At 40.7% G+C, this 14029-nt stretch overlaps 1 protein-coding gene across 1 annotated transcript; it reads left to right on the top strand.

The window, feature by feature from the left end:
- Positions 1-244: 244 nt before the first annotated feature.
- Positions 245-6328, top strand: LOC128619462 (protein-glutamine gamma-glutamyltransferase K). Its single transcript, XM_053643664.1, has 14 exons — positions 245-386; positions 646-749; positions 866-1057; positions 1160-1396; positions 1499-1617; positions 1963-2070; positions 2646-2823; positions 3013-3151; positions 3398-3590; positions 4151-4304; positions 4480-4764; positions 4874-5034; positions 5435-5568; positions 5849-6328. The coding sequence occupies exons 2-14, from the start codon at positions 647-649 to the stop codon at positions 5991-5993; spliced, it is 2148 nt and encodes a 715-aa protein (XP_053499639.1). The 5' UTR covers positions 245-386; position 646; the 3' UTR covers positions 5994-6328.
- The last annotated feature ends 7701 nt before the right edge of the window (positions 6329-14029 follow it).

Below are 14029 nucleotides of genomic sequence, written 5' to 3' on the forward strand. Positions count from 1 at the left end.
CATACAATCTACTCACAAGGGTGAGTATAATGAGTGTGGGTTTGGAAGAATATTTCATATAAAGGTTACTGCAAGAAAAAGAAATATAAACAACTAGGTCATGTAGATAATGGAGTAATTGTAAGACATTCTTGTTGTGTTCTGTTAAAAAAAAAAAAAACACTCAGTTTGAGACACCTAAATGTGAGGAGACATATAAAGAGTTAAAGGGTGTGTCTGTAAATGTGAAAGTATGTATGTGTGCGTGTGTGTGTGTGTGTGTGTGTGTGTGTGTGTGTGTATATATATATATATAGGTATCATCAGCAGTGAAAGATACCTACTTCTACTGCGATCTCCTGCAGTAAACAAGCGTAAATTCTGTCAGACCCAAAGACTACAATCAGGTACGAGTGACTCTTTACACATGCTTCGTAAACATTGTTAATTAAATTCAAGTCAAATTTAAGTACACGAGGGGAAGAAAAAAAAACTCAGTAAAACTTTATGTCTCAAGCTCTCTATTCTACCAGAGACCTAATGATGGACCTTTATAGTAGCGTTTGACGAAAGTGCTTGTCAAATTAATAAATGTACATCATTGTATAATATATTGCTTATATAATATATGTTGCTTTGAGTTTCTTTTTTCTTTGCCTTCCCTAGCATGAGTATGAAAAGTGCTTATTGCTATGCTGGTCGCTTCCCAGAAAGGTTCTGCAATGTGGAAGAGGTGTTCTGTAATGTGGTACGCCCAGGGGTCCTTCCTGGTAAGCACCATAGAACTGCTTTGACCACCATGCATTATGGGAGATTATATGTAATTTGAAAACTTATGCTAATATTCAAATTAATCTCTCTCTCTCTCTCTCTCTCTCTCTCTCAGATGGTCAGTTATCAGTGCTCTCCGTAGAACTTCTTAAGTCCAAAACAGGTCAAAACCATCTGGAACATCACACGGACCGCTACCAAAGCGATAACCTCATTGTCCGTCGAGGGCAGAGCTTTCAGATATGGATCGAGCTCTCACGAGCTTTCAACCCCAAATCTGACCATCTGCAGCTCCTGCTTAAACAAGGTCAGTTTTTATTAGTTAACAATTAATGCTATCTTGATGACTAGCTCATGGGCATTATGGATAATACACATCCATGTTTTTTTTTGTGTGTGTGTTTTACAGGCTCTGTGCACAGGTCAAGAGACATTGTAGTGACTGTCCCTCTAGTTAACGAGTTTCAGGGCAATCGCTGGCAGGCCAAGATTATCGAACAGAACATCAGGAAGATAAAACTGTCTGTCATCTCCCCACCGACTGCTCCGATTGGTCAATATGAGCTCAGTGTGATAACAGGAGCCAGCACGTTCAGTTCCAAGCCTGAAAACTATATCTATCTGCTGTTTAACCCCTGGTGTGAAGGTAAAGCATGGGCAGAAATATGATAAAAGCAATCTGTGAATTTCACTCGAATTCAACGATCCTAAGGAAACAGCTCTATTTCTCACTCTCTGTCACTTTCAGATGACCAAGTGTTTATGGATAACGAGGACGAGAGGAACGAGTATGTTCTGAACGATGTGGGGATTATCTACAACGGGACGGAAAATCAGATTGGATACAGGACGTGGAACTTTGGACAGGTATTGTACATGCATTACCTTTCAGCTGTCCTTACCTCCAAAATGACTCCAAAAGTTCTTTTGGTACGATTTATTTATTTTTTGGTATGTATTCAGACGGTTATGACGCTGTAGCAGGGCAAGGCAAATACAAAATGATGTGAATTGTTTTGGCTGAGCTGTACATTCCCTCACATGCAATTTGAGAGATTCTGTGATAAAGGCAGGATAATGTTGACTCAGCAGTTCTTATTGTACACTAACTTAAAGAACCAATACATGTTACTTGTAATTCATAAAAAATATCATATATATTATATGCATATGCCTATGTTGGAGTGTAACAGTGCATTATCCTGTATGTAGTTTGCTGATGGGATTCTGGCAGCGTGTCTGTTCATACTACGGAAGGGTCAAGCCCCTGCTTCTGGTTGGGGAGACCCCATTACCATCACCAGAGTTGTGTCAGCCATGGTGAGTGCCTTCCACGGCAAAATATTAACGCATTAGTGTATAAATAAACTTTAATAATAAAAATTTATATTGGCACATAGTAGGCCTGTGCTGTGTGATGGTTAGCGGAGTTACCACAGTACCAGCCTCCAGCAACAGAAAAGAAAACTTGTTTGCCAGTTTAAAAAAAAAAAACGTTGTTCAATTATTGATTTATTTCGTGCAAATCATACCGTGACACGAATATTCCCACATATAATCAAGTTTTTAAACATTTATAATTGTCGTTAGTATGACATTTATTGTACCTAGCATAGAAGAGATAGAGTTCTATACTTAGGAGAGTGTGCACCTTAATAATGATCAAAAACATGGTGACATGGCCTAATGCATAACGCTACATACTGTATTTATATCGCTCATGTAGTCTGTGCACATGTCTAAACACTCAAGTTGAAAAATAACCTTGATGTGTCAAATATTTACAATAGAGGTCAGCTTGAATTTGGCGAAGAATGGAACAGTATCAATCCTGAAGTGTGTATGATAGGACAGGATGGAATTGATGCTTAACAGCTCTGATTTCTCACTGCCAGGTTAACACTAATGATGATCAAGGTGTGTTAACTGGTAAATGGTCAGGTGACTATGTGGACGGCATTGCTCCAACGACATGGAGCGGCAGTGTGGACATTCTGAAGCAGTACCACAAGAGTGGAGGCGTGCCTGTCAAATATGGGCAGTGCTGGGTCTTCTCAGGGGTCACCACTACAAGTAAGGGTTCACCATATAATGTTTTTTTATATATATATTGAAAGTTATTCTTTAGTATAGTTTTTTTTTCCTAGTTATGGACTTTTTAATTGTGTCTTCTTTCTCTCTCTAACTGTATTTGTCTCCCTATATCCCTGTCTGTCTCGTTCTGTCTCACTGTCTGTCTGTCTGTACATTTCGCCATCCCAGTTCTCAGGTGTTTAGGCATTCCAACTCGCAGTGTCACAAACTTCAGCTCCGCACACGACACAGACAATTCCTTGACCATTGACGTGTATTGCGATGAGAAACTGCGAGAGATTGAGAATCTCAGCAAGGATTCTATTTGGTACAAACAATCCCGATCTGATTTCCCACATTTTACGTCGTTATGTGCAGAACTTGTAGAGTCTGAAAGTAAAAAGGAAGCCGATTCGTTCCGTGGCTCTTCGTGTAGTGAAACTTTGACATTCTCGACAATATTTAGTCCTGAAAACACACTAAACAGACTAGCACTTAACAGCATGGGAATGTTTCTGATCTCTCTCTCTCTCTCTCTCTCTCTCTCTCTCTCTCTCTCTCTCTCTGTCTGCAGGAATTATCACGTGTGGAATGACTGCTGGATGGCCCGACCTGATCTGCCACCTGGCATGGGCGGCTGGCAGGCTGTGGATGCCACGCCTCAAGAAACAAGCCAGGGAATGTACTGCTGTGGCCCTGCACCCATAGCAGCCATTCGTGAAGGACTGGTCTATCTCAAATATGATGCACCCTTTGTCTTTGCTGAAGTAAGGACGCATCTTTTAAAAATTAGTTTGCCCTTCTGGTGGAACCCTGAAATGTTGAAATGTGTAGAATGCAGCAATAAAATGCTTCACAAGCCGAAGGTTTTCAAGTGGAAAACCCTTTCTGGAAGCTACAGTACAGTAAGAATCCTTAAATATCAAAAGAACCCTAAAAGAACACTAATAGTACCCTTTTTTTCTTATGAACTGTGTAATGAAGGGAGGGGGTGGGGGTGGGGGGTGGGGGGGGGGGTTATTATTACACCAGTACTTACCAATAACTACTCAGTTATTGGTAAGTACTGGTGTACAACATACCAAGAGAGTACTATGTCAAATCACTGGAAGGGCCACGGTGTTAAGATAAAAAAATAATTACAATAATTGGACTTTGTACAACACACTCACACTCTTTGTGTTTATTTAAGGCTCGTAGCTTCCAAAAAGAGTTCTGTCTGGACAGCAAAACATTTCTGTTGTAGGGTTCACCCTAGAGGAACGCTTAAGGGTCCTAAACATTCTGAAATCAGCAGTAATCGTTGACTGTATTCGTGTGTTTGTAGGTGAACAGTGACAGGATCTTCTGGCAGAGACAAGCTAACGGCACCTTTGCTCCGATCTGCTGTGAGAAGAGCACAGTGGGTCACTGCATCAGCACCAAGGCAGTCGGCTCTGACCGCAGAGAGGACATCACACACCTCTACAAACACCCAGAAGGTAAAAGCACTCGACACACACCTTCTCCTGCGTCTTCTTATTCACTAATGTGTGTGTGTATATATATATATATATATATATATATATATATATATATATATATATATATATATATATATATTTCTTCCCATTTTTAAAACATGTTCTTATTTCCTGCTTTCCACCTCATCTTTAGGATCTAAAGAGGAGAGAATCGCCGTGGAAACTGCTTGCAGCTACGGCTCCAAACCCAACACCTACTCCTGTGCTGTTGAGAATGACGTCACATTAAACATTGCCCTGAATGAGGAGGAACCTCAGCTAGGTCAAGATGCTCATCTGTCCATCACTGTGAAGAACAGCAGCTCTAAGAAGCGCAGTATCGTCCTCTACTGCCAGGTGGCGGTCATGTACTACACTGGAGTGCGAAAGGGCACTGTGTTGAAAAAGGATATATCTGTGGATCTCCAACCCCGTGAAGGTGGGAGACTACTCAGAGCTAGTCTACTTACAACCTAGTGTTTTCATGAACAGCTTTACTGTTGTAGCCTTGGCATAGATTAAGTGTCTCTCTCTTTTTTCTGCTATAGTTAAGGCAGTTAATTTGACCCTGCCTTATAACCAGTACAAGGACCAGATTGTGGACCAGGCGGCACTGATGCTCACCGTGACTGGACAAGTCAGTGAGACCAAGCAGGTTCTGGCCACCGTCTTCAACTTCCGCCTGCGCACGCCTGACCTCATCATCACCGTAAGTCCTCGAGTGACTCCCATTTGAAGTTTTCTACTTATGGCCTTCACTTCCTTAGCATGACTTGTACTACGCTGGAATGTGTCTGTCTGTCGTTAGGATTTAAACATGTCTCCATTTGGGTGTTTTTTTTTTTAATTACGCCGCTTGTCTCAGAAGATCCAAATCAGTCCCTGTGAATGTACAGCTGCACTACTACCAGAGCTGCTTCTACAGAAAATGAAGCCCTAGGAGTGCGCCACATGTCGTTTCCTTTTCCCGTTCCGTTCATTCCATGCTTATTTTATATATAGGTTTGCTATTTATTATGCGTGAACTTGGAGCTCCTGTTTTGTACGAAGCGATTTTCTGGCCCACAGACGAATTCTAACATTGTCACATGTGCAATTCTGCTTTACAGCCTGTAGGAGACGCCGTAGTGGGGAGAGAGATGACTGCTAAGATCACATTTAAGAATCCACTACAATGTGTCCTGAGGAACGCTGCTTTGCATATCGAGGGCTTGGGCTTGCTGTCCTCAGAAGTGATCAACATGTAAACCCTGCATTTGCTTATTATTTAGCTGACTTTAGAGTTTTTTTTAATCCAATGAACAGTCATTTCACTAAACCAATTTCTAAAACAAAAAAAAGACTGATTACAAAATATAATTCACAATGTTCAGAGGCTCCTTTAGGTTATTATGTTTATGGCTAAGCTTGGCAAATTATACTTCTGACTCAATGTAATCATTTACTTCAGTTTCGCAGTTTGTTTCGAAGCTTTCATGCACACGCTGTTCAAACTGACCGTTCAATCCTTCCTTCTCACCTAGTGACGTGGGGAGTCTGGCAGTCATTGCTGTGAAGGTGAAGTTCACGCCCTTCTTATCCGGTCGGCGCAAGCTTCTCGCGTCTCTGGACTGTCAGCAGCTCAGACAGGTTCACGGTGTTGCTGAGATCCTCGTCAAGCCGAACTGAAATACTTGAAAAACCAAAGTGACAAATGATACGAATGGTATTTGGGTTCTGATCACTAATCACTGCTTGCTGATAACTAACGGGTTGCTGCATTTTAAAGCAAGGAAGCATTAAAGTTCAAATTTGACCCTTTTTTCCCTCTAAATATGATTTTCACTAAATGAGAGGTCCTTATTATATGGTAGTTTATATGTGGGGAGAGATTTTGCTGTCTGGGAAAAACATACAGACATAGACATATATATGTATATGTATATACTACTATATTCTCATAATAACTTTACTACTGTAACATCAGCCTTTTTTTCTTACAGTAGTATCTTTTTGAAACTGTATATCACGGGGAAAGAACGGGAACTATGGAAGTCAGTTATAATTCAGGTTGGGAATGCAAGAAGTAATTCAATTTGACATTAAAAAAAATAAATTCCACTATGAAACCATCTTGATTCCTGGTTTGTAGTTATTTTTTTGTTGTTGTTTTGTTTTGTTTTTAAATAATTAATTAATTTCTTTTTAAATAAATCCTTACCAACGCACAGGCTGTGTAATATCAATTTCACTATGTACACGTTTGTTAGTATTTTATATCTGATTCTAAAATCGAACCATTAAACATTAGAGGAAGAGGAAGTCGTTTGAGAGTCTGAGTAAAAAGCATTGAGAATCGAAGGTTTTTACACAGATTCAAACAACTAGGCTAAAACATTACTGTAGGTACATAAATAGAAAACGCATTTGAAAACACCTGACTGTGGGACAAATTCTGTATAACTGGCAAGCTGTAAATTATGCCCTGTTAAATTTTTTGTGGTGATTTTTTGTGGTGAGTGGCGTCTGTGTGGAAAGAAAAAAAGGAAAAGAAGAAAAATGTGTGTGTGTGCGCACTTCAGATTGAGCTGAGTAACATAGAACAGTGTGAGATTTTTTTTTAAATTTGTTTTAATGTTTTGAATCTGGTACGGACTTTCTGTGAGTCGGGTGTGGCTGTGTGTATTATAATTTTATTTGGTATCAATAACTGCTGTGTGAGTGTTTTAAAAATTGGGGGAGCTGCAAGAACATTGTAAATATTTTAGGCATCTGTCAGACTGCCCATTGTGTGAATAAGAACTTCTAGACCAGTAATATATAACAAAATTGTTGAGAAATCAGTGAGTCAGTCCATTGGGACCTTTCCTTTATATTCCATAAATTATGAAGGTGTTGTTCAGTTAAATGACAAATAATAATACAATTTAATTTTTGTTTAATTACCCAAAATTGGGTAATATTGAATAGGTAAATATTATGTCTAAGAATATTGTAAACATGTAAGAATTGCCGGACTGGCCGTTGTGTGAAGCTGTGTGAAACAGTTAAACTTAAGATTTATAAGATTAATTGAAGCATTTACTTAATTAATTAATCGTCATAAGTAAATTGATTGAATGTATGTACTCTGAGTGTATGTGAGTCCCTAGGGAGGCTGGCTGGGCCGAGTACGGACGGAAGGGAAAAGCGGGCATAAATCGGTACGAGATAGGTTAAGCAGGCTGGAACAGCAGGACAAGGTAGGAGGAAAACATTTGGCTGTGAGGGATAACTTAGTGGATTTAGGGGACATGTACAACAGACTCTAAGGGCTGAGAGGTGTGAGACACGGCCAGAGTTATGGCTGAATGTAAGAAAAAGATGAGCCCGATAGAGAGAGTGATAAGCAAACACTGTACAGATGAGAAGGACATTAGGCATTATTGTAAAAAATGGAGTGAGAAGACTAGTGGTGAGTGGAAATGGCCCGAGGAAGGTACTTTTGATGAACAGCTATGCCAGATAATGAAAGAGAGATTAGCTGTATGGAATGAACAGAAAAAAGGCGTGAGATTGAGGGAGAAATATGTGAAGACAGAGAAGATAGTGGACTGGTTTGTGGAGGCAGGGAAAGAGGAGAAGGAGAAGGATAGACGGCAGAGAAAACGAGCAGAGGCGGTGATACGGAAGAAAGAAGAAAAGGAAGCAAGCCTAGGAAAAAAGATAACAGAGGCCGTTCAGAAGGAATGGGCCGAGGCCCCGCCCTCATATAACCCTCAGTACCATCCTCCAGCGAGGCCTGTCGGAAGTGCCCCACCTGCCGGGCTCTACATGATGCAAGACCTGGAAGACAGAGAAGATGAATGGAAGGAAACTGAGGTGGACATACAGGGAACATTCACCGGATACCAAAGAATGCGGCATCGCATGCGGGAGGATGGAGAACCTATCAAAATGGAAGAAGGAGCTGCCGAATACGAGGATAGAACCCCGGTCGAGAGCGAAAGCCCACGGCTGGACCTCCCACAGGTAGGCAACAAGGAGAGGGACAGGGAACTACAGGAGTATATGAAAAACTGGACCCGCACTCCGGGGTGGCCGGAGCACGGGGAGATTCCCCCCAGCACTAGCACCCCGAGGCCAGGGTCACTGCCGAGGGTGCACAAGCAAAGAGACAAGAGACTAGGGGAAATACAGGAGCAGGAGGGGCATGGGACCAGGGGCAATCAAGAAGGTCGTAGGAGCGAGAGAGGGAGAGAGCGCGGGCGAGAGATTTGTTTTTCTTCCCCTTTTAGTTATCTCACGCCCTACACTAAAGTCAAGGTGATTCAACATATATATATACGTAAATATATTCCTGTAAAAACAAAAACAAAACAAACAAAAAAAACAAAACAAAAAAATTAATCAGTATTTCTTGAAGTTATCAGTCCGTAGAGAACTTTACTAACAGTTTATGTGTTGTGCGGTGTGCCACATAGTTTCTTCTGCACAGGCATATCGACATCTTTGCCTGATTAATGATAAAATTGACATGTGAACCTGTTCGTTTTGAGTGATATTAATAAAAAACCCTGAAAAGTAAAACAGACCCGAGGTTACAGTCTCTGGCTCATCCCCGTATCAGGCTAGGTCACATCCTCCCTGTTGAGATAATGTTGAGCCTAAACATTTGGTTCGATAGAACACTGTACCTTCATGAACTGACTCGCTAACAAGAGCTGGAATAACCATAACTAATTTGTGTATCGGTGATTCCTATACGGGTACGTGTCTATACATTGTTAAACAGTGTAAGTGTAAATTCTTCTGGCGTGTGGTATTCATGTTGCATAATGCTGAATAATTTCTGCATGTTTTCTCTTTAAATGCTGGTTATGTCCAATGATAAGTAATTAGTAAGATCAGATGGCAGTAGTAGTCTGCACATTTTAAACTCTCTGTAAGGTGTTGTACGCCTGTTACAGATGTGATATCTGAATCCGTAACATTAGAATAAGGTGATGATTTGATTACTTAATGTGGAATTCGGGTTTTGCAGGGAGTACGAGTATCTGGATTAGGCAGCCTTGCATAATGGTTCCTTTTGCCGACATGTTGTGCTGATGTGAGTTTGGGAGTTAGTTTTACAGTCCCTTTACAACAGTGTAGTTTGAAGTGATTTGTTTCTCTTCTGAACCTTAGAGTGGTGAATAGAATAAAGTAGTTGTGTAAATATGCAAATGCATATGTGTGGGTATGTATGTGTATGTGTGTATATATGTATACACACATATAGGCTATTCGGTGTGCTAGGGATATGTCATACAAAGTATACGAGTTAGGTTAGTATACGAGTTGCAGTATTTAAATGATACAAAGCAGTGGTCACAAACTCGAGGAAGGGAGGATATACTGCACAATCTGTGAAGTGAATTGAATTGATAAGACGTTATACGGCAGCTGAGAACTGATAAAAACTGAGAGCTGAGAACTGGATGCAGGTGTGTGTGATCTGGGAATTGCATCCATGGCAGCCAGCCATGTTTGTGGACCGCAGTGCAGGATGGGAAATGTGGTTTGTGACATGAGTAGATTTAACACTACCTTAATATGGTCAAATACAGTTTAAATGAAATGGATAAAATTATAGGACGAATCTTATGCCTTTCACAATTGGGCGCTCAGTAAATTGGTGAATTGGTAAATTGAAATAAAGTTCATAGATGATAAATTTTATTTTAGACTAAGTTAAATACATATTCACATTCCTCCAAAGTGAGCGACATTTAAATGTCATGTATGTAGGGTCTGAGTGATATTTTGAGTGTGGTATAAGTTAATAAGAGTTAAAAGGGGTACATGCATGTCCAGTTAGACTAAACACTATTGTGGTATACATAAAACCAAACTCACTAGGTTGTTTTGAATAGTAATTAGGGGGATAAAAGTGACTAGGGGACTGTAAATACATATCTAGAGATCTCAACCTCATTTACTCTATTATTGGGATTATCACACATTGGCACAGGTGGGATATTAATATGTTAGGTTAGTGTACACCACAAATTAGTAGACTAAAGGAATTTTGTTTTCCTTTCTCAATATCTATCTGGTAAATGAAAATCAGGAAGGGATAAGAATGTATCTTTGCCAAGTGGGTTTGTATTTTTAAAAGTAAACGGACTAGAACTATTTTACAGGATAACTATACATGAGAATGGAAAACCCCTTTATGAGAGGTGTTATTCGTGTGATTAGAGCAGTAGAGGTTACTTTAGTAATATTTAAATGATTTGATAGACCAACATTATTTAATCTCTGCAGCAATATTTCCTGATTCACTGTGTTGAGAGCCTCTTCTAAATCAACAGACAGGGAAGTGCAGAGGGTACCGTGACATTGTTTTAAGACTTTCAAAACAACAGTTGTGCTGATATGTTTATATGACCTTAGACTTCTTGCAGACTGATAACATGTGAACGGTTCACTGAAAAGGGTTTCTACAAGGGACAGGAGGCTTTAGGATTGGACTGTAATGATCTAATATAGTGGGATGTCCCTGATTTAATAAGAAATAAAATAAAATAAATAAATAAATAAATAAGAAAGCTGATTTCCAAAGGTCTGGTATAACCCCGTTGTCTAATGAAAGATTAAAATGATAAGTTAAAAGAGATGAAATAATATCAACTGCTAAGTTTAGAAATACAGACTCCACACAATCAGGGCCTTGTGATGTGTTTATATCGAACTTGAGTGATCTGTAAACATCAGAAGTCTTAATACGTTAAAAACTGAACTCCTCATTTTGAATTGTTTTTAATATCTTCCTGCTTTATTAAAATCAGGGTATAGTAAATCACGATAAATATTTACCGTTTTAAGGCCTAGATCTGATGCATAAATTGAACATTTAATGATGGGTTTTGCAGTTGTGTGTTCCCAGTTGTCTGTCTCCAGTTTCCAGTACTATTGTCCTGTAAACAATATCTTCGATCCTCAGAAAAGGATGAAGGGACATGCCCACTTAGTCTAACATGATTACAGCAAGCTGTGATAACAAATGCGATAAGTTCTGCAACACAACCAACCCACCCAGTAACCATTATCTATAGTATGATGTATATAGAATGTATATATATATATATATGTATATGGATATATATGTATATATGTATATATATATATAAGATGTCCCAACTGTAACCGTAATTCCATTCCACATGATATTATTATTGATCAGCGCTTTTTCCAAGTGACTGCATGTGAGAGCTCAAGGCCGTTACTCCCCTTAACATGCCTAGATCAGTAGTACACCTGGAAGCGTCTCCTTCGGAGGCTGTGGGCTCCCCTGCGGTGTACTCCTCTGTGGTCATGGACTCCCTTGCACGCTCCCAAGGCCGTCAGGACATGATTGGGGTCATCCTCCGCCCCATAAAAGCACAACAAATGTTCCTGGACGTTATCAAGTATGGTCTGCAGTGGATCACTGATTGCTCACTACATGACAACATCCTGAGATCCGGGTGTTCTTTGGACAAGCCTGACATTGAATGGACTTATGCTTTGCACCTGTACTATGGCTGGCAAACTACAACAAAGACTGTGTCTTACATGTGACTGAAAGGGGGGGTGCTGCTTGGGGGGTCCCGGCTAAGGAGAGTGGGGCGCTTACAGGGCTGTAGTTTATGTATCGAAAACATTGGATTTGGTGGCATGAGGATTGCCAGGCTGGAGATGCTCTCTTGGTGCGGATCATTGGGAAAATTGCTCTCTCACACATCGATCTTACGTTCATCACACCAGGACATATCTATTTTGAAAGAACATGATATGGGGATTATGGGGTTAATCTGTGTGCCACCCAAACTGAAATTCTTAAACCTAGTAGTGTGCCTAACACACCAACTGTAGTGTTGTAATTAATTCTGTGGAGCCAGTCACTGAGAACACTCACGATTGCCCAGCCGAAATTCGTATTTCCTTGAGCTTAAAAGTTTTGGGTCTGAAATTTCACAAACATTATGAACACCCTGTTCTGCCCAATTGGCTGAATTAAAAGCTATCACTACAGAGTGCAACCTGGTTAAGGGTAGAATTGTTAATATATATAAATATATAGATAAATACTGACGTGTAGGCCCATGGATTGTGTCGTCTGTTTGAATGCAATGTGGTTTTAGGAAAGCGTTGGAGCACCACTTATCGAGCAAATAGTTTAATTGAATTCTGATGGTACCTTATGAACTCTGCACTCAACGGTGGAGGATCACCTGAAGTGTGCTCAAAATTATTTATTTTTTCCTTGACCAGGGAAAGGTCTGGCATACCCTGATTTGTGTTTGATGTAATTTGTGCTGATACTAAACATATTTCAGTAGATGCTCTACGTCTTGCACTAATGACCTATCACATGCAGACTAACACCAATATGTATCTAACACCGCATGAAATGCTTACGGGTCGACCCATGTCTGTGTCTGTTCCTCATGATGAACTGCCGCTGGAGTAATTGCAGATGAATCAAAAACATATATAAGACCACTAACTATTATGTATGAAGCTATCTATTCACAGGAAAAGAGCTGGGTGCACTGTTATGGGTGAGGTGTTACCGCCTCAACGGGGGGAGGTGTTCACCCAGAGGTGGGAGACCCGGAGCCGCGAGAGAATGCTGACTACGAGAATGCTGACTACAGGGCAGCAGCGGACTAGAACATGCAACCCCTGGAGGATGCTCAATCCTCCAATGACGAGATGGTGGGGAACACGTGAAGGTCCGGTACGAAGCTGCTGTCAACTGCTGTCAACGGGGGGTCTGCTCAGTCAGTGGCAGACAGGATGAGAAGATGTGAAGATCCATACCCTGGGTGTACGTGCTAGCCTAACCTCTCCCCAAAGGGTGGCTCTCTACAGTACGTAAAGTGCTTGAGCTGAAGACAACCAGCATACAGAGAGATACTGCATACAACAGACTGTCAAGTATTGTTATAAAATGTTATAAAATGTTTGTGATATGACGCACTCAGGCATGAGAAAAGTATAATGGTGCTGTCGAGCACATAGTGCTGACAGGGTGGGAATTTTTCCTCGTAGGAGGTTTTTTCGCCCACCCCTGACTGCGAAAGACTGGGGTTTGGTTTTTGAGGGGAAGCAAGAATCTGCAGGTCCCGACAAATACAAAACTGTGGGCTGACAGGCCTAGTTGAGAAAGATAGGGACGTGTAGATCCATTCAAGTAGTGGCCACTCATACGCACGGCAGTAGTAGTAGTAATGAATGATTAGGGGAACTCAGTTAATCACACTTATAATCGATGTAGGCAAACAAACGTATAATCAAGGTAGTTAGATTCGAAATAAGATATATATATATATATATAGTTGAAAGGAGAAGTAAGTTAAGGGTTAAGAGTTATGGCTAGGTACATCTACACATGTCCGGCGCAAAGTGGATGTAGGGGGGTCCTAAGGCCCATTCTCCAGCTGCCAATCTACTATGAGACCCCGGGGCGCACAACGCTAGCACGACTCCCACCCACCAGGTCTACAAAACCTCCTCAGCTCCTATTCGGATCAGTGGTGCGTAGAAGTGGTTAATGTAAGGGACCTATTTGAGTACGGGGACGGGCGCAGGGATTATGGCTATGTTGTGGATAAAAATGACATGAAATAAACATGAGGGAGACTTAGTATGAATAAAAAGTAATTTTATTGGTAATTCACAGGACGGGTGGGTGCGTAGTCTGGAGGAGAGCGAGA

The sequence above is a fragment of the Ictalurus furcatus genome, chromosome 15 (genome assembly GCF_023375685.1).
Source record: "Ictalurus furcatus strain D&B chromosome 15, Billie_1.0, whole genome shotgun sequence".
Taxonomy (NCBI): Eukaryota; Metazoa; Chordata; class Actinopteri; order Siluriformes; family Ictaluridae; genus Ictalurus; species Ictalurus furcatus.